At 58.5% G+C, this 18,617-nt stretch overlaps 3 protein-coding genes across 3 annotated transcripts in view; 1 reads left to right on the forward strand and 2 right to left on the reverse strand.

Moving 5' to 3' along the window:
- The window catches only part of MIER2 (MIER family member 2), a 993,207-nt gene that overhangs the window by 577,895 nt on the left and 396,695 nt on the right, over positions 1 to 18,617 (forward strand). The gene's annotated exons all lie outside the window — the stretch shown is intronic.
- Positions 10 to 5,176, reverse strand: C8H19orf25 (chromosome 8 C19orf25 homolog). Its single transcript, XM_010374893.2, has 3 exons — positions 5,100 to 5,176; positions 4,733 to 4,864; positions 10 to 1,091 (listed from the first exon to the last, which is right to left on the reverse strand). The coding sequence occupies exons 2-3, from the start codon at positions 4,860 to 4,862 to the stop codon at positions 865 to 867; spliced, it is 357 nt and encodes a 118-aa protein (XP_010373195.1). The 5' UTR covers positions 4,863 to 4,864; positions 5,100 to 5,176; the 3' UTR covers positions 10 to 864.
- PCSK4 (proprotein convertase subtilisin/kexin type 4) lies at positions 9,062 to 18,493 on the reverse strand. Its single transcript, XM_010374952.2, is given in 15 exon segments — positions 9,062 to 9,660; positions 9,806 to 9,928; positions 10,344 to 10,468; positions 10,731 to 10,910; positions 11,097 to 11,214; positions 11,285 to 11,388; positions 11,466 to 11,566; positions 15,283 to 15,495; positions 15,571 to 15,743; positions 16,046 to 16,134; positions 16,228 to 16,304; positions 16,406 to 16,534; positions 16,626 to 16,718; positions 17,891 to 17,995; positions 18,246 to 18,493. Coding segments are annotated over 15 exon segments (2,418 nt in total). The 5' UTR covers positions 18,435 to 18,493.

Raw genomic sequence — 18,617 nt, forward strand, 5'->3', positions numbered from 1 at the left:
AATCAGACCGCCAGACACACACCAAGGGGTTTATGTTCAGAGCCCAGCCTCTGGGCCGCCTTGCCCAGGTTTCCACTCGAGTTGATCTCTAGGATGAAAAGCCCTTGGCAAGACCCTCCGCCGCTCTAATGCCCCTTCCCTCAGGGCCAGAACCCGCAGGGAATCAGGCCCAGGACCTGCTCCGGCCAGAGGGTGGTTGTGAGGGCCAGGACACCCTGGGCTCCTGGCCGGTGACTCACAGCAGTCCTCCAGCAAGGGCAGTGGCTGGGAGACACCCGTGCCGTGGAGCTGGGCCCAGCCTGGCCGGGTCTCAGGGCTGCTTGAGTGACCCCAGCAGCCCAAGGTCGTTGTGAAGATCAACGTGGCTCATGGGAGGAGCCCAGAGCCCGGAAGGAAGTGGGGTCAGGGGCTCGTGCTGGCCTTCGGGCTGCTCTGACATCGGGTGGGCACCCGCTGGATGGAATCACAGTTAACACCTCGATCCCCGACACCTGGACTCAGAAGTGGACAGGCGAGTGCCTGCCCCGGGGAAGAAGGAGGTGGCGTCTGCTCCCAGGAGCCCCACCACAGAGCATGGCCACCGTGAGCAGAGGGTGAATCGCAGTAGAGCAGTAAGGTCCCTATCCTCTTCCAAACCCCAGTGGGCCCTCAGGTCACGCAGGACAGAGCCAGCTGGGTGGGTCCCACCAACTTGGCATGAATGGGACGACGGATGAACCGCAGCCCCAGCGTCAGGAGGGGCTTCTGCGTCAGACACCGACACAGGCTGGGACCCCGTGAATGCGTCTGGGGCCGATGGACCCCTAGGGAAAGCCCGGGCGCAGGCCACCTCGTGCGCTGCCCAGGCCTGCAGACCCCGAGAGGTCAGCCTGACGAGGCAGCCTCTGCCGTCGGTAGTGCTGCCTGCTTCATCTGGGCCACCTCTCGCTCCAGGTCCTCACCAGCTCGCCGCAGGAGCTCACACCTCTGCCTCAGTGCATCGCCCGCTTGCTGCAGCCGCTGGTTGGCAGCCACGTAGGCCCGGCTCTGCTGGTAGAGCTGCTCTCCTGGGGCCTCTGCATCCTCCATCATCCTGAAGGGAACTGGGGGGTCTGGGATAGAACACAGCAGCATCACTGCCTGCTGACCAGGGAACCCCGGAGGGCATCCTCCTGGGCACACCTCATTACCGCCCCCAAAGGGCAGAGTTCCCTGCAGTCCCAGTGCGAGCTGCCGGCCAGGGTCTTTTTAAGATGACGAAAGCGGCCAGTTGTGGTGGCTCACACCTGTAAGCCCAACACTTTGGGAGACCGAGGCGGGAGGAACACTTGAGCCCAGGAGTTAGAGACCAGCCTGGACAACATAGTGAGATCTCCATCTCTCCCAAAAAATACAAATACAAAAATTAGCTGGGCATGGTAGCATGCACCTGTGGTCCCTACTTCTCTGGAGGCAGAGGTGGGAGGATTGCTTGAGCCTGGGAGGCCGAGGCCACAGTAAGCTGTGATCGTGCCATGGCACTCCAGCCTGGGTGACAGGATCTCATTAGATCCTATCTCATTAAATAAATAAATAAATAAACAAAGAAATAAATAAATATCAAATAATGGAGGCTTCCTGGCCCACCAGCTGGGAGAGGCACAGTGGCTGGGTGGCAGGAGGGGCTTCCAGCTCTAGGCTACCCACCTTAGCAAAGCGTGTGACCAGAGGGATCGGGTCACAGAAAGAGCTGAGCCTGGCCAGCAGTGGCCCTCCTGGGGGTGGGGCTTCCGTTCCTGCAAAAGCTGTGGCACCCACCCAGATGGGCTCCACTGAGCCGGCCTGGCTCTCACTCCTGCTCTCACTGGAAGCCAGAGACGCAACAAGCCCGCCACTGAAGACCTCTCCAGGGGCCGTGCAACCTCATGGAGCCCACACGTAGTGAGGTGGGGGGGCAAAGGTGAGAGGTGGGCACTCACGTCCTGGGGACTCCCGCATATGGCGGAAACCATGTAAGGCTCCTTGCTCCCCAAAGTATGCAAGCGCAGTGCAGCAGAGCTCCGAAGCACAGACTTTTTTTTTTTTTTTTTTTGAGACAGAGTCTCGCTCTGTCGCCCCGGCTGGAGTGCAGTGGCCGGATCTCAGTTCACTGCAAGCTCCGCCTCCCAGGTTCACGCCATTCTCCTGCCTCAGCCTCCCGAGTAGCTGGGACTACAGGCGCCCACCATCTCGCCCCGGCTAGTTTTTTGTATTTTTTAGTAGAGACGGGGTTTCACCGTGTTAGCCAGGATGGTCTCGATCTCCTGACCTCGTGATCCGCCCGTCTCGGCCTCCCAAAGTGCTGGGATTACAGGCTTGAGCCACCGCGCCCGGCCGCACAGACTACTTAAAGGTCACTCAGAGAAGCGTCAGGATCTCCTCAGCTCTGGCCTGCCCCTTGGCAGTGTGGTCTCACAATGATGAAGGCTGCACGTGCCACACAAGCCTGGGCTGATCAAATCACCGGTCACCTCCTGCTTTAGCAACAGGGTAGGAAAGGCCGGGCAGTGCCTGGATGAAGGCAGGCCAGAACAGGAGGCCCCTCTATCTTCTATGAGTCCCCCGCCCCTGGCACAGCGTGCCTCAGTTTCCCCACACTCAACGGCCATGGACCTGAGCCCATGATGCTGAAACCATGGCCCCTGCACCCTCAGATGACCCAACTGCATGCTGGGAATAAACACAACTCAGGCACCTTGACCGGTACCGGCCAACGGAACCTTCCAGATGATGCGCACACCCTCCAACGCTGGTCCACACCAGCCACCAGCCATGAGAGGCTCCTGAGCACTTAAAATATGCCTAAATGGAAAAAGTCACCCGATTTTTCTTTCCTTTTTTCTTTTTCAGAGACAGGGTCTCGCTGTCACTCAGGCTGGAGCCTCCAACTCCTGGGCAGAAGCAATCCTCCTGCCTCAGCCTCCTGAGTAGCTAAGATCACAGGTGCACGCCACCACACCCAGTTAATCTGTGTCTTTTTGGTAGAGATGGTTTTCACTATGTTACCCAGGCTGGTCTTGAACTCCTGGCCTCAAGTCATCCTCTTGCCTCAGCCTCCCAAAGTGCTGGGATTACAGGCATGTGTCACAGCACCTGGCCCAAGAATTTTCTTTTTTATTTATTTATTTATTTATTTATTTATTTTTTTTTTTTGAGATGGAGTCTCACTCTGTCGCCCAGGCTGGAGTGCAGTGGCCAGATCTCAGCTCACTGCAAGCTCTGCCTCCCGGGTTCACGCCATTCTCCTGCCTCAGCCTCCCGAGTAGCTGGGACTACAGGCGCCCGCCAGGTCGCCCGGCTAGTTTTTTGTATTTTTAGTAGAGACAGGGTTTCACCGTGTTAGCCAGGATGGTCTCGATCTCCTGACCTCGTGATCCGCCCTTCTCGGCCTCCCAAAGTGCTGGGATTACAGGCTTGAGCCACCGCGCCCGGCCAAGAATTTTCTAATATTACTTTTTTTAAACGTTCCCATAGAAATTCACAGTTTCTATCGTTCCACATGACTCATTTTCTTTGTTTCTCTTTTCTTCTTTTCTTTTTTCTTTTTTATTTTTTGAGACGGAGTCTCGCTCTGTCGCCCAGGCTGGAGTGCAGTGGCCGGATCTCAGCTCACTGCAAGCTCCGCCTCCCGGGTTCACGCCATTCTCCTGCCTCAGCCTCCCGAGTAGCTGGGACTACAGGCGCCCGCCACCTCACCCGGCTAGTTTTTTGTATTTTTTAGTAGAGACGGGGTTTCACCATGTTAGCCAGGATGGTCTCGATCTCCTGACCTCATGATCCGCCCGCCTCGGCCTCCCAAAGTGCTGGGATTACAGGCTTGAGCCACCGCCCCGGGCCTTTTCTCTTTTTTTGAGACTGAGTCTTGCTCTGCTGCCCAGGCTGGAATACAGTGGCACAATCTCAGCTCACTGCAACCTCTGCCTCCCGGGTTCAAGTGATTCCCCTGCCTCAGCCTCCTGAGTGGCTGGGATTACACGCCCACACCACCACGCCCAGCTAATTTTTGTATTGTTAGTAGAGAGGAGGTTCCACCATGTTGGCCAGGTTGGTGTCGAACCTCTGACCTCAAGTGATCCAGCCGCCTCGGCCTCCCAAAGTGCTGGGATTACAGGCGTGAGCCACCGTGCCAGTCACTTACTTATTTTTGAGACACAGTCTGGCTGTGTTGCTCAGGCTGGATCCTGCCACTTTAGCCTCCAAGAAGCTGAGGCTACAAGTGTCCACCACTACACTAATTTTTTTTTTTTTTTTTTTTTTTGAGATGGAGTCTCCCACTGTAGCCTGGGCTGGAGTGCAGTGGAGCGATCTCTGTTCACTGCAAACTCCGCCTCCCGGGTTCAAGCGATTCTCCTGCCTCAGCCTCCCGAGTAGCTGGGATTACAGGCGCCTGCCACTATGCCCAGCTAACATTTTTTTCTTTTTTTGCATTTTTAGCAGAGACGAGGTTTCACCATGTTGGCCAGGCTGGTCTCGAACTCCTGGGCTCAAGCGATCCTCCCGCCTCGTCCTCCGAAAGTGCTGGGCTTACAGACCTGAACCACAGCGCCCGGCCTCCTCCCTTGCCTGAAGAACCCTCTTCAGAGGAGGAGAGGGAGGCTAGGAAAGGATACGGACCGTGCCCATGTTACTGAGATTCCCAGGGCGTGGGGTCAGGAGTTAGGGGTGTGCTTCTCTCCCGCCCCGCTTGCTGTCGGGGTCTCAGGTCCGCCTTTCCCCGGGACAGGTCTCCCCCTACCTTCCGGGGCCAGGGTGGTGAACACTGGGTCCTCTGCCGGCGCCCCTCGCACATCCTCCAGGATCTGCTCCACCGTAGGGGGCGCTGGGCGGGTGGGCAGCAGCACGCGCTTCTTGGTCTTGGAGCCCATCTCTGCAGGCGGGGAAGGGAGCGCTGACCCGGGCGTCCACCTCTCCGCCTTTGCCCGGGCCGCTCCTCCCGCCCAGCGAACTCGTAGGAAGCTCGCCCTGTCCCGCCCCTCTGGGTTCTCCCCAGGCCCTGACCCTCCCTCCGCCCAACAACATGGTGGGCAAGGCTTCAGGGTCTGGCTTAACCTCTGCCTCAGTTTCCCCGCGGTAACCCCAGTCACCAGCCTCTCCCCACCTACCTGGGCTCGGAACCCGAACCCCGAGTGTCGGCGATGCAGCCACCTCCGCTTCCGGTCGGAGCACCGCCCCGTCCCCCGACAGGTCACAAGCGCTTCCGGCCTCTACTCGCGCCGGCCCGCCGCTCATCGCGGGGCTCCGCCCCTTCTTAAAGGGACCGTGCCCTTGAGAATCGGATCTCAGCCTCTCAGTCGAACCCGAGCCTGGACGCACTAGGACGAGGGCGAGTTCGAGTCCAGGCTCCACTGGCTGGGTAGAAAGGCATCCGAGGCTCGTCTTTCCGAAAAGCGGGACACGCCACCCGGGGGACATGCCACTCACGTGGCTGTCGGGAGCACAAAGTCGCTGGCCACCTAAAGGGGCCTGGTGGTGCACCAGCACTCGGTGATGTTGGCTGCAGGTATCTCACCTAGGTTGCCAGGACGCAGCGGGGGCGGCCGCGGCGCCTCCACTTCCAGCCAAAGCGGGTCCTCCCGCCTCGGGGGCGGTGCTGGAGGTCACTTTTTCCCCTCCGCTGATGCCTGGGAAGGCAGAAAGAGCAGACGGCCCTTTTCCTGTCTCAAGAGCTTTACTGAGATGCAATGTACATACCATAAATTCGCCTGTTTATTTCGGGGTTTTTTTGTTTTTTTTGAAATGGAGTCTCGCTCTGTCACCCAGGCTGGAGTGCAGTGGCCGGATCTCAGCTCACTGCAAGCTCCGCCTCCCGGGTTCACACCATTCTCCTGCCTCAGCCTCCCTAGTAGCTGGGACTACAGGCGCCCGCCCCCTCACCCGGCTAGTTTTTTGTATTTTTTGGTAGAGACGGGGTTTCACCGTGTTAGCCAGGATGGTCTCGATCTCCTGACCTCGTGATCCGCCCTTCTCGGCCTCCCAAAGTGCTGGGATTACAGGCTTGAGCCACCGCGCCCGGCCTTGTTTTGTTGTTTTTTTAAAGGTGGAGTCTCGCTGTGTCCAGGCTGGAGTGCAGTGGCGCGATCTCAGCTCACTGCAACCTCCGCCTCCCGAGTTCAAGCAATTCTCCTGCCTCAGCCTCCCGAGGAGCTGAGACTACAGGCGCCGCCACCACGCCTGACTAATGTTTTTATTTTTTTGTATTTTAGTAGAGATGGGGTTTCACTGTGTTGCCCAGGCTGGTGTCGAACTCCTGAGCTCAGGCAATCCACCTGCCTCCGCCTGCCAAAGTGCTGGCTGGGATTCCAGGCGTGAGCCACCGCGCCCAGCCAAATTCGCCTGTTTAAACTGTAAGTTCAGCCTGGAAGCGGTGGCTCACGCCTGGAATCCCAGCACTTTGGGAGGCTGAGGCGGGCAGATCACTGGAGGCCAGTTTGAGACCAACCTGGCTAACATGGTGAAACTCCGTCTCTACTAAAAATACAAAAATTAGGCCGGGCGCGGTGGCTCATGCCTATAATCCCAGCACCTTGGGAGGCCAAGGCTGGCGGATCACGAGGTCAGGAGATCAAGACCATCCTGGCTAACACGGCGAAACTTCGTCTCTACTAATCATACAAAAAAGAAAAAGAAAAATTAGCCGGGTGTGGTGGTGGTCACCTGTAGTCCCAGCTACTCGGTGGCTGAAGTGGGAGAATGGCGTGAACCGGGGAGGTGGAGCTTGCAGCCAAGATCCAGCCACTGCACTCCAGCATGGGCAACAGAGCAAGACTCTGTCTCAAAAAATAAACAAATAAGAAAAAATAAAGCGTAAGCTCAATGGCTCAATGGTTTAGAATTTTTTTGTTTTGTTTTTTGTTTTTGACAGAGTCTTGCTCTGTCGCCAGGCTGGAGTGCAGTGGCCCGATCTCAGCTCACTGCAACCTCCACTTCCCGGGTTCCAGCGATTCTCCTGCCTCAGCCTCCCGAGTAGCTGGGACTACAGGGGTGCGTCACCACGCCTGGCTAATTTTTGTGTTTTTAGTAGAGACGGGGTTTCACCATGTTGGCCAGGCTGGTCTTGATCTCTTAACCTCGTGATCTGCCCCTCTCAGCCTCCCAAAGTGCTGGGATCACAGGCATGAGCCACCGCACCTGATGGTTTTTTGTGTAGAGTTGTGCAACTATCACCCCTAATTTCTGAGCCTCCATCAGCCATCACTCCCCATCTCCTCTCTTCCCAGCCCCTGGCACCCACGCATCCCTTTCCCATCTCTGTGGATTGGCCTATCCTGGACATTTCATAGAAATGGGGTCACACTGAGGCAGGTAGGGGGAGGGGGATTGATTGAGCTCAGGAATTTGAGACCAGCCTGGGCAACAAAGTGAGACTTCATCTATATAATTTAAGATAAATTAACATAAAAGACTGGGCGCGGTGGCTCACACCTGTAATCTCAGTACTTTGGGAAGCCAAGGTGGGCGGATCACCTAAGGTCAGGAGTTTGAGACCAGCCTGACCAACATAGAGAAACGCTGTCTCTACTAAAAATACAAAATTAGCCTGGCATGGTGGTGCATGCCTGTAATCCCAGCTACTTAGGAGGCTGAGGCAGGAGAATCGCTTGAACCGAGAGGCGGAGGTTGCGGTGAGCCAAGATAGTGCCGTTGTACCCCAGCCTGGGCAACAAGAGCGAAACTCCATCTGAAAATAAAAAATAAAATAAATTAAAATTAAAATATTCTCAGAATAGCAGTGGCTCCCACAGACAGGGCTTACTTAACTAGTTTGATGTCAAAGAAATTGTTGAGAGAAAAGGAAGGGAGGGAGGGAGGGAGGGAGAGAGACAAGAAGGAAGGAAGGAGAAGAAAAGGGAAGGAAGGAAGGAAAGAGAAAAAAGAAAAGTAAAAGGAAAGAAAAGGGAAGGAAGGAAGAAGAAAGGAAGGAAGAAAAGGGAGAGAGAAAAGAATGAGAGGAAAGGAAGGAAAGAGAAGGAAGAAAGAATGGAAGGAAGGAGAGAGAGAAGAGAAAAAGAAAAAGGAGGAAAGAAAGAGAAAGGGAAAGAAAGAGGAAAGGAAGGAAGGGAGGAAGGAAGGAAAGAAGGAAGGAGAAGAAAGGAAGAAAAGGGAGAAAAGAAAGAAAAAAGAAAGAGGCCGGGCGCGGTGGCTCAAGCCTGTAATCCCAGCACTTTGGGAGGCCGAGAAGGGCGGATCACGAGGTCAGGAGATCGAGACCATCCTGGCTAACACGGTGAAACCCCGTCTCTACTAAAAATACAAAAAAAAAAAAAAGAAAAGAAAAAAAAAAGAAAAAGGAAAGAAAGGAAAGAGAAGGAAGGAAGAATGGAAGGAAGGAGAGAGAGAAAGAAAAAGAAAATAAAAGGAAGAAAGGAAAGAAAGAAAAAGAAAGGGAAAGAAAGAAGAAAGGAAGGAAAGAAAGAAGAAAGGAAGGAAAGAAAGGGAAGGAAGGAAAGAAGGAACAAAGGGAGGGAGGGAGGAAGGAAAGGGCCAGGTGTGGTGGTTAATGCCTATAATCCCAGAACTTTGGGAGGCCAAGGAGGGAAGATTGCTTGAGGCCAGGGTTCAAGGCTGCAGTGAGCTACAATCGCGCCACTGTACTTTAGCCTGGTCAACGTACGGAGACCCTGTCTCAAAACAAACAACAACAACAAAAAGGAACCACAGCAGGAGAGGATTCTTGGCCATGGTGAGCCATTTTCTGGGGTTAGACATTACTGCCGACCCCCGGCCGCTCCCTGCTGCTCCCACTGCCTGGGGTCCCTGGGCCTGGGCGAACTCCTTCTCCATGGCCGGCTGCATTCTCCATAGGCTGATGTCCGGGGACCCCAAGCAGAAACCACCCAAGCCCTGGGGCCTCGGGCCCACCCTGCTTCAGAGGAGGCGACAGACTGAACATCTTCTAGCAACCTTTATTCGCAAACTCTGAGGCTGGACGCGGTGCCCAAGACCGACAGTGTCAAGTTTCTCTCCCCCCACTTTCCCCTGGCTTCTGGGGTGCTCCAGCCTCTCCCGCCAGCCCACTCCCACCCAAACCCAAAATGCATAGGAGACTTCTCTCTCCCTCTTCCCCCTAGGCTGCGGGGTTCCATGGGGCCCACGCCTGGCAGGCCGGGCGTTGGGGGCTGGTGCTTGCTCCTCTGGGCCAGCCTGGGGAGGCAGCAGGGCAACAGTGCCTGTCAGGGACCCAGGCGGGGACAAGGTCGCTTTCTGAGCTGACAACTCGGGTTCCAGCTGGCAGCCGGACCTGGGGTTTGGTGGGCATGGCCCTGGCACGGTAGAGCCAGGTCTATGGTGGGAGGTCCATGGACATGCTGTAGAGGACAGGGCCTCCGAGGGTCATGGCCAGGAGGCCCAGCACCATGGCTGAGGCTGGGCAGCCGTGCTGGGGGCAGGCAGCAGCTCTAAGCCGGGGGCGGCTGTCAGGGGTGGTGGGTCCCACGCAGGAGCCCTGCTGCTGGTCCAGTGTGAAGGATGGGGGACAGGAGGTGCAGTCCTTCAGGGAGCTACCACGGCAGGTGTAGCAGGAGGAGTGGCAACTGGAGCAGACCCTCAGCGCGAGCGCCGCCGTGTGCCCAGGCCTGGCAGTCACCAGCCTTGTGTCGTTGAAGAACCGCGGGGGGCAGTAGGCCAGGCAGAGCCGTCCCAGGATGTAGGCGGGGCCGTCACATACTGCTCAGGGACACGGATGCAAAGACCCGTGAGCTCACTACCCATGGCCTGTTGCCCGCCACCCGCTCACCCGGGGCCACATGCACGCTGCCCACGGTGGCCACTGCCACCTCCCAGCAGTGGGCCCTACAGCGCCGGCACTCACCCTGGCACAGCCCCTCAGTGTCCCGCTGCACACACGCGCTGCTGGTCACCTGGGGGCCTGTAGGCCGCGCTGTCATGTCCTCGGCTGTCCCATAGAGTAGCAGCGTATAGCGGTACAACATCCCTGGGCAGGGGTCGCGGGTGGGCACAGGAGGAGGAGGAGGCTCTTGGAGGCCTGGTCCTGGTAGTCCCCGGGCTCCCTCTCCTGCAGCTCCCACCCAGGGCCCCAGACTGGTCCACATGTCTCAGGGAATTGCACGCCTACTGTGCACCTGTCACTGGACACCAACATCTCCCGGGTGACAACACACCTACTGTGTATCTGTCACAGCACACCTACTGTGTGCCTGTCACTGCACACCATCTCCCGGGTGACTGCACGCCTACTGTGTGCATGTTCTCTTGGAGAAGGCCACTGGGAACCCCTTGTGCAGTGGGGTCACCAAGGCTAACTCCAGAGCCCCTGGGGGGAGGTTGGAGAGCCAAGCCCCGCCCACCACGGTCCTGCCCCGCCCACCACGGTCCCGCCCCGCCCTCACCCGTGTTGAAATAGTAGCCCTTGTTCTCCAGGCCCAGGGTCCACACGCCTTGTGGGTTCTCATCCCAGAAGTGCGTGGACATGAAGACCCAGTTGTTGTAGCCTTCAGTGCTGACGTCCAGGGGTCTGCGACAGAAGGCGGGTGGGGGTGGGGGTGTCAAGAGGGATGGCTTTGTGAAGCCCGCGGAGCCCCACGAAGTGTCTGATCGCACGTGCTGGTGGCCGGGCGTCCTCTGGGTGTGGGTGGGGGCGTGACTCGGGGGTCCCATCCACTAGGCTGCCGTGTGACTTCTGTGGGCCTGGCCCCTCGCCGTGAGGACACTCCGGGTAGATGGCAGCGTTTACCCACAGGGCGTGAGGCCGCCCCTCCCCTCTGCGGGCCACTCACCGTATGGCCACGAGTGTGGAGCGCGTGCCCATGGGGCTGGTGAGTGAGATCTCCAGGTCTCCGCGCCGGCTGTAGGACAGCGTCAGCTGCGCCTGCACGTGCTCCAGCGAGCGGATGGAGTTGTGGCGGCCGGCGCAGGCCGATACGTTTTTCCTGATGTAGATCAGCGGCAGGATGGGGCTGGGGGGGTCGAGGGGTGAGGACCCTCCTGCGGCCTGCTGGGGGGTGGGGGGGCGGCCAGCAGGCGAGGTCGGGGCTCAGAGGTCACGGGGTCCAGCCCTCGTTTTACAGATGGGTAAACTGAGGCCTCAGGCCTGTCCCCCACACCCCCAGCGGTGATAGCGGAGGGGCACGCAGGGGTCTCACGTGGGGCGGTTCTGGACCCGGACGGCACATTTCCTCTGCGGCTGGGTGGGCAGCCAGGTGCGGGCGGTGTCTACCAGCAGCCCGGCGTCCAGCAGCCCGTAGCCGTAGTGATGGCTCACTGAGCGGAAGAGCGGCTGTCACTCGCCCTGTGGGCCCGGGGTCTCCGCCCCCGCCCGGCCCCGCCGCACCTTGGCGCCCTACGCCATTGGTCCTCCAGTCCTCGGCCTGCAGGTGCGCCGGCTTGGACGCGCGGACCACCAGGTGCTGCATGTCTCTCCACGTCAGGAACGGGCTGCGGGGGGCGGGGGCGGGTGAGCCGGGGGCTGCCCCTGGGGGCGAGGGCGGGGGACGGGCCCCGCAATCACCTACTTGGCCTCCAGCGCTAGCGCGATCATGCCGGCCGCCAGTGGGGCTGAGGCCGAGGTGCCCGTGTGCTGGTCCGTGCACTGGTGATGCAGGTCCGTGGTGACCTGAGGGCAGAGGGGGGCGGGACTCGGGGAACCGTGCACAGTGAGAATACAGCCCTTCTTCAAAAAGTACCAAGGACTGGGTGGGCGCGGTGGCTCAGGCCTGTCATCCCAGCACTTTGGGAGGCCGAGGTGGGTGGATCACCGGAGGTCAGGAGTTCGAGACCAGCCTGGTCAACATGGTGAAACCTTGTCTCTACTAAAAATACCAAAAAAAATTACCCGAGCATAGTGGCAGGCGCCTGTAATCCCAGCTACTCGGGAGGCTGAGGCAGGAGAATCGCTTGAACTTAGGAGGCGGAGGTTGCAATGAGTCAAGATCACACCATTGCACTCCAGCCTGGGCAACACGGCAAGACTCCATCTCAAAAAAATAAAAAATAGTACCAAGAACTGAGGTCAAAAAGTACTAAGGACTGGCCACACATTGGCTCACACCTGTAGTCCCAACACTTTGGGAGGCTGAGGCGGGCAGATTGTTTGAGCTCAGGAGTTTGAGACCAGCTTGTGGCAACATGGGGAAACCCCGTCTCCACAGGAAAAACACAAGAATTAGCTGGGTGTGGTGGTGGGCACCTGTAATCCCAGCAACTCAGGAGGCTGAGGTAGGGGGATCGCTTGAGCCTGGGGGGTGGAGGTTACAGTGAGCTGAGATTGCACCACTGCACTCCAACCTGGGTGACAGAGTGAGACTCTGTCTCAAAAAAGTTAAAAAAAAAAAAAAAAAAAAAAGGTACCAAGGACTCCAAGGACTGAGTTCAGAAAGAATTAACAAGGGCTATGCTCAAAAAGTACTAAGAGCCTGGCCAACATGGCGAAGCCCCATCTCTCCTGAAAATAAAAAAAGTTAACTAGACATGGTGGCGTGGCCTGCTAATCCTGGCACTGTGGGAGGCCGAGGCTGGTGGATCGCTTGAGCTCAGGAGTTGGAGACCAGCCTGGCCAACATGGTGAAACGCCGTCTCTACAAAATATACAAAAGAAATTAGCAGGACATAGTGGCATGCTTGTGGTCTCAGCTGCTCAGGAGGCTGAGGCACAAGAATCGCTTGAGCCTGGCAGGCGGAGATTGCAGTGAGCCGAGATCATGCCACTTCACTCTGTTGCGCCCAGTCTGGGTGACAGAGCAAGACTCCATCTCAAAAGAAAAAAGAAAGAGCCAGGCGCGGTGGCTCACACCTGTAATCCCAGCACTTTGGGAGGCCGAGGCGGGCGGATCACGAGGTCAGGAGATCGAGACCATCCTGGCTAACACGGTGAAATCCCGTCTCTACTAAAAAATACAAAAAACTAGCCAGGCGAGGTGGCGGGCGCCTGTAGACCCAGCTACTCAGGAGGCTGAGGCAGTGAATCCAGGAGGTGGAGCTTGCAGTGAGCCGAGATGGGGCCGCTGCACTGAAGCCTGGGCGACAGTGAGACACCGCTCAAAAAAAAAAAAAAAAAAAGCCAGGTGTGGTGGCTCAAGCCTGTAATCTCAGCACTTTGGGAGGCCAAGACGGGCGGATCACGAGGTCAGGAGATCGAGACTATCCTGGCTAACACGGTGAAACCCCGTCTCTACTAAAAACTACAAAAAACTAGCCGGGCGAGGTGGCGACCTGTAGTCCCAGCTACTCGGGAGGCTGAGGCGGGAGAATGGCGTGAACCCGGGAGGCGGAGCTTGCAGTGAGCTGATATCCGGCCACTGCACTCCAGCCTGGGCGACAGAGCGAGACTCCGTCTCAAAAAAAAAAAAAAAGAAAAGAAAAGAAAAGAAAAGAAAGAAGAAGGAAAGAAAGAAAGAAAAATACTAAAGGTTGAGCTTAAAAGGTACCTGTTGGGTCATATGCCCGGAAGCCGGCCCTGCCTGAGACATGTGCAGGTCAGCGATGGGGCGGCAGCAGTAGGACCACAGGGCAGCCCTGGCAGGAAACTCGCCTGGGTTTGGAGGTGTTCAGGGAAGCACTTGCTATGTATCTGGCACCGGCGCCTGAGAGATGACCCAGGCCCTCCTGGTTCTGCCCTGAGGAGCCCTGCAGGGGAGCTCATCACTGCCTCAGGGACTCTCAAACACTGGGAGGCGAGTGTATGAGATGGGGAAAGGCCTGGGGGACTTCCTGGAGGCAGTGGCCCCGGGTGGGGGTCTGAAGGAAGACTCAGCAAGGGCAGAAGAGGTGCAGTGATCGGGCACAGGGGCCTCCCCAAGGAGAATTTAAGGCAGGAGGGGCCTGGAGAAATAAGGGGGAACCTTCTTGCAAGGGGATGAGACAGGGCACAGAGGTGGCTGGGGCCCAGGAGCTGGTTTCATCCAAGAACCCTGGTGGGCCACAGGAGGGCTGTGATTGGACTGGTGGGGTTGGATTTGGGTTTCATCTATGTATTTATTTTCTTAAAACAAGGTCTTGTTCTGCTGTCCAGGTGGAGTGCAGTGGTGTGATCATAGCTCACTGCAGCCTTGACCTCCTGGGCTCGAACAATCCTCCCACCACAGCCTCCCGAGTAGCTAGGACTACAGATGTGTGCCATCAATCCCAGCCTAACTTTTTAATTTTTTTGTAGAGATGGGGTCTCACTATGGTGCCAGGCTGGTCTCAAACCCCTGGGCTCGCTCATCACGGTGGTTCACATCTGTAATCCCAGCACTTTGGGAGGCTGAGGTGGGCAGATCACTCGAGGTCAGGAGTTTGAGACCAGCCTGGCCAACATGGTGAAACCCCTTCTCTACTAATAATACAAAAAGAAACCAGCCGGGCACGGTGGCACATGTCTGTACTCCCAGCTACTCAAGAGGCTGAGGCATGAGAATCGCTTAAACACGGGAGGTGGAGGTTGCAGTGAGCCAAGATCACGCCCCTGCACTCCAGCCTGGGCAACAGAGTGAGACTCCGTCTCGAAAACAAACAAACAGAAAGAAATCCTGGGCTGAAGTGATTCTCCCACTTTGGCCTCCCAAAGTGAGCTACTGCACCCGTCTGGATTTGTTTTTGTTTTGTTTTTTATTGAGACAAGGTCTCGCTCTGTGGCCTAAAATAGAGTGCAGTGGTGCAATCTCGGCTCCCTGCAACCTCTGTCTCCTGGGTTCAAGCAGTTCTCCTGCCTCAGCCTCCTGAGTAGCTGGGACTACAGGCACCTGCCACCATGCGTGGCTAATGTTTTTTTTTTTTTTTTTTTTTTTTTGTATTTTTAGTAGAGATGGGGTTTTGCCATGTTGGCTAGGCTGGTCCTGAACTCCTGACCTCAGGTGATCCACCCACTTTGGCCTGCCAAAGTGATGGGATTGCAGGCGCGAGCCACTGTGCTCGGCCTGGATTTGGGTTATTTATTTATTTACTTATTTATGAGACGGAAACTCGCTCTGTTGCCCAGGCTGGAGTGCAGTGGCGCAATCTTGGCTGGCTGCAACCTCTGCCTCCCAGGTTCAAGCGATTCTGCTACCTCAGCCTCCCAAGTAGCTGGGACTACAGGCGCCCACCACCATGCCTGGCTAATTTTTTGTATTTTTAGTAGAGACGGGGTTTCACCGTGTTAGCCAGGATGGTCTCCATCTCCTGACCTCGTGATCCGCCTGCCTCGGCCTCCCAAAGTGCTGGGATTACAGGCGTGAGCCACCGCGCCCGGCCTGGATTTGCGTTTTCAAAGCAGCTTTGGGAGGGTGCTAAGTCACAGTGGTGAGGACAGGAGGGAGGTGAGGAGGCCGGGCTGGGCCTGGGGAGGGACCCTGTTGGGGCGGCTGCACTCACGATCTGGGGGTCGGTGGCCACGCCGCTGCTGTAGGTGGTGGTGAGGGTGGAGGCGCAGGCTTCGCTGTACCAGGGCACGCGGCCCTGCTGGGTGGTGCTGCCCACAGAGAGCGTGTGGATGCTGTTGGTGTAGCCGTCGCAGTTGCAGTCGTCGTAGTGGAGGCCGCCGTTGCCCGAGGCCCAGATGAAGAGCGTGCCCAGCCCGCCGCGGCCCTGGGAAACCAGGAGGGGTGGGGAGGGGGCGTCGGCCTGGCCTGCCACCCTGGCCCTCCTTGGGCGCCCACTCACCTTGGTCACGCCGCGCCGGAAGGCCTCGCGGGTGAGGATGCCGGGGCCATCCACCGTGTGGCCATCATCCTCAGGGCCCCAGCTGGCGCTGTAAATGTGGATGTGCTGTGGCTGCAGGCTCAGCGACTGGGCCTCAATGACATCGGTGATGATACCGTCCAGCATCCGCACGCCTGCAGAGCCAGGGCGGGAGGGCCGCTGCCACCAGCCCTGCCCTTCCCCACACCCCAGCCCACCCCGCGCCACTCCACGCCACTCCCCAGCCCCACTCGAGCCCTCTCTCCGCTCCCTGGAGTGGGACCATTTGTATTGGCTCAGCACCCCCCGAGCCCTGGAGTCTGGGGCCCTAGCACCACCCAGCAGCGACAGGGGGGGCTCCCGAGTCCTCCTCCCCTGGTCTGCGGGCCCAGCTCCCCACCAGCATCACCCCCTTCCCGTCTGTCCCCGAATGGTGCCGCTGGGGGACCCTGGGTACCTCCGATTCGGGCGTTGAAAGCGACCCCCACACCACAGAAGCCATTGTTGGCCATCGCAGCCACCTCCCCAGCACAGCGGGTCCCGTGCCTGGTGCCAGGGCCAAGAAGGGCTCCCATCACGGCCTCCATCCCCCTGCCAGGTACTAGGGCTTCCCCCGTGTGCTGTAGGAGCCCTGCTCACCGGTTCTCGTTGCTGGGGGTGTAGCGGGGCTGGGGGTCTGGGTCGTAGTCATTAAAGTCGTAGCTGGCCAGGGGGTCCTGGGGACAGGTGGGGATATGAGGGGGCTGGGAGGCGTCTTTGGCTGGAGCCGGTCTCGGCACCTGGGACAGCCCTCGCCCCCAGCCACCCACGGTCTCACATAGTTGGCCCAGAGGTCCGGGTGGTCCTTCTCGATGCCATCGTCCAGCACAGAGACCACAATGCCTTGGCCTGACAGCCCCTGGCCCCAGGCCTGCAGGACACTCAGGTCTGGTTGGGCCTCGCTGTTCTGCAGGGGGAGGCGGGGTTGTGACCCTGTGAGGGCCTGGGGTCGAGGACGCCAGCGGCCCTGTCCCCACCCACCCTGGCTGCCCGCTCACCATGTACCACTGCTTGGAGAACCAGGGGTCTGTGGGCACCACCACAGAGCGTTTTACCCGCCGCCGCAGCGTCTGCTGCTGGAACCACTGCACCTGCAGAGCGGAGGGTGCGTCAGACCTGTCCGCTGCTCGCTCCTGGGGCCCCTTGTGGTTCAGGGAGTGAGGCAGCCCCATGCCCTGGGGCCCTGTGTTTGTGGGGGCTGCTCTCCAGCGTCCCCATGTGCCCGGTGCTCTGTCTGCAGTCAGAGGGGACCGAGGCTTTTGGACCACCTGTCCTTGGGTCCACAGACGTGATGTCGCTGCCCCGGGTGACTGCAGGTCCCCAAGTCCCCACTCCACTCCTTCCCCCAATCCCTGTTCTAGATCCTTCTCTCTCCTGCATAACTTTTTTTTTTTTTTGAGACAGAGTCTTGCTCTGTTGCCCAGGCTGGAGTGCAGTGGTGCAATCTTGGCTCACTGCAGCCTCTGCCTCCCGGGTTCAAGCGATTCTCCTACCTCAACCTCCCAAGTAGCTGGGACTACAGGCACACAGCACCATGCCTGGTTAATTTTTGTATTTTTAGTAGCGACGGGGTTTCGCCATGTTGGCCAGGCTGGTCTTGAACTCCTGAGCTCAAATGATCTGCCTGCCTCGGCCTCCTGAAGTACCGGGATTACAGGCAGGAATCACCACACCGGGCCTGGCTTCTCTCTTGCAAACCACATCAGGAACCGGCCACTGCTTTCCCTCCCGGTTCTATAAGCAGGCAGCTGTCCAGTCCTGTTCAAGGCACTTCCTGGCCTCCGAGGGCTTCCCAGGCTCCATCTCAACCCCTCAGCTTGACATCCCAGGCATTTTCTAGACAGGGCCCAGCCCGATCAGACCCAGGCCCCTTTCTGATTACCCGGACACTGTGTCCTGAGGGCTACTGGGTGACTTTAAGCCTCCTACTCTTTGGAACCCATTCCTGTGTCGTAAAATCCCCTTGCCTCCATCCTATGACCTAGACGGTGGGAAAGGCACGCCATCTGTCCCTCCTTACCAGAGCCCCTGGGACCCAGAGAAGGGAGGGGGAGGGCAAGAGGTGCCCACTGTGTACCAGGCCCTGGCAGGCGCCATGATTTCCGTATCTGGGTCTCCCTCCCTCCCCTCCTGCTGTATAGACTTGTGGTCCAGGTGGGTCTGAGCCACAGAAAGCACACAGCTGTTCATAACAACCACGAGAACCACAGAAGATGGCTAGTGGCCCCAGGAGGCGGCTGAGGCCCCGAAAGGGCAGGCTCACCTTGGGGTCTTTCTTCAGGTGCAGGCGGTGGCCCCAGTGCGGGGTCAGGGACTGCTGGACCACGCCCCGGTGCCGCAGGTGAAAGTACTGCCCATCAGGGAAGATCTGGGGATGTGGGGAAGCGGCCGCACGGATAGGACCCGGCTCCCCTGCTGGAGCCCCCGAGGGCCGGTAACAGCCCCCTTTCTTGTCGTTTCCCACCAGTTGCTCTCTGGGAGTCCCAGAAGCTGAACTTGGCTGAGGCAGGGGTGGGCTGAGGCTCTTGATATTTAGGAGACCTTGTGGGCTCCCTCCCACTTGTCAGGGTCTAGTCCCTTCCAAGCCCCCACTTCCCGTCCATTCCGGTCCCACCCACCGGCCCCAGGTTGACGAAGCCGAATTTGCGTGCCAGGCGCTCGACCTCCCGGTTACCCTGGGACACCCGGACGGCCCAGCTGCTGACATAGATGGGGGCTCGGACCAAGGCCCACCCCACAGCCCGGGGGCGGACGAGGGCCAAGGCCAAGACCCGGAGTAGCCACAGCGCAATCGGGGCGGTCCGCATAGAGGCGGGGCGGGGCAGGGGGCGGGGCCAGCGCAAAGCCCCTCCCTCCCGCCAAACCGCCGAGTGGATCCAGGTGTCCTCTCAGCCCCCGGCGCCATAGCAACGCGGAAGGCTTCGACTCCCAGGGGGCCTTGCGGCTACTCAGCCAAGACGGGCGCGAAGATCTGACAGAAGCGGGGCAGG

The sequence above is a fragment of the Rhinopithecus roxellana genome, chromosome 8 (genome assembly GCF_007565055.1).
Source record: "Rhinopithecus roxellana isolate Shanxi Qingling chromosome 8, ASM756505v1, whole genome shotgun sequence".
Classification (NCBI taxonomy): Eukaryota; Metazoa; Chordata; class Mammalia; order Primates; family Cercopithecidae; genus Rhinopithecus; species Rhinopithecus roxellana.

Bases quoted from the DNA above. Each gene is read 5' to 3' on its own strand.
- C8H19orf25 (XM_010374893.2), bottom strand. From the start codon at position 4,862: ATGGGCTCCAAGACCAAGAAGCGCGTGCTGCTGCCCACCCGCCCAGCG. The intron at 1,092-4,732 runs GTAGGGGGAGAC...GTTCTATCCCAG, and splicing joins CACCACCCTGGCCCCGGAAG to ACCCCCCAGTTCCCTTCAGG.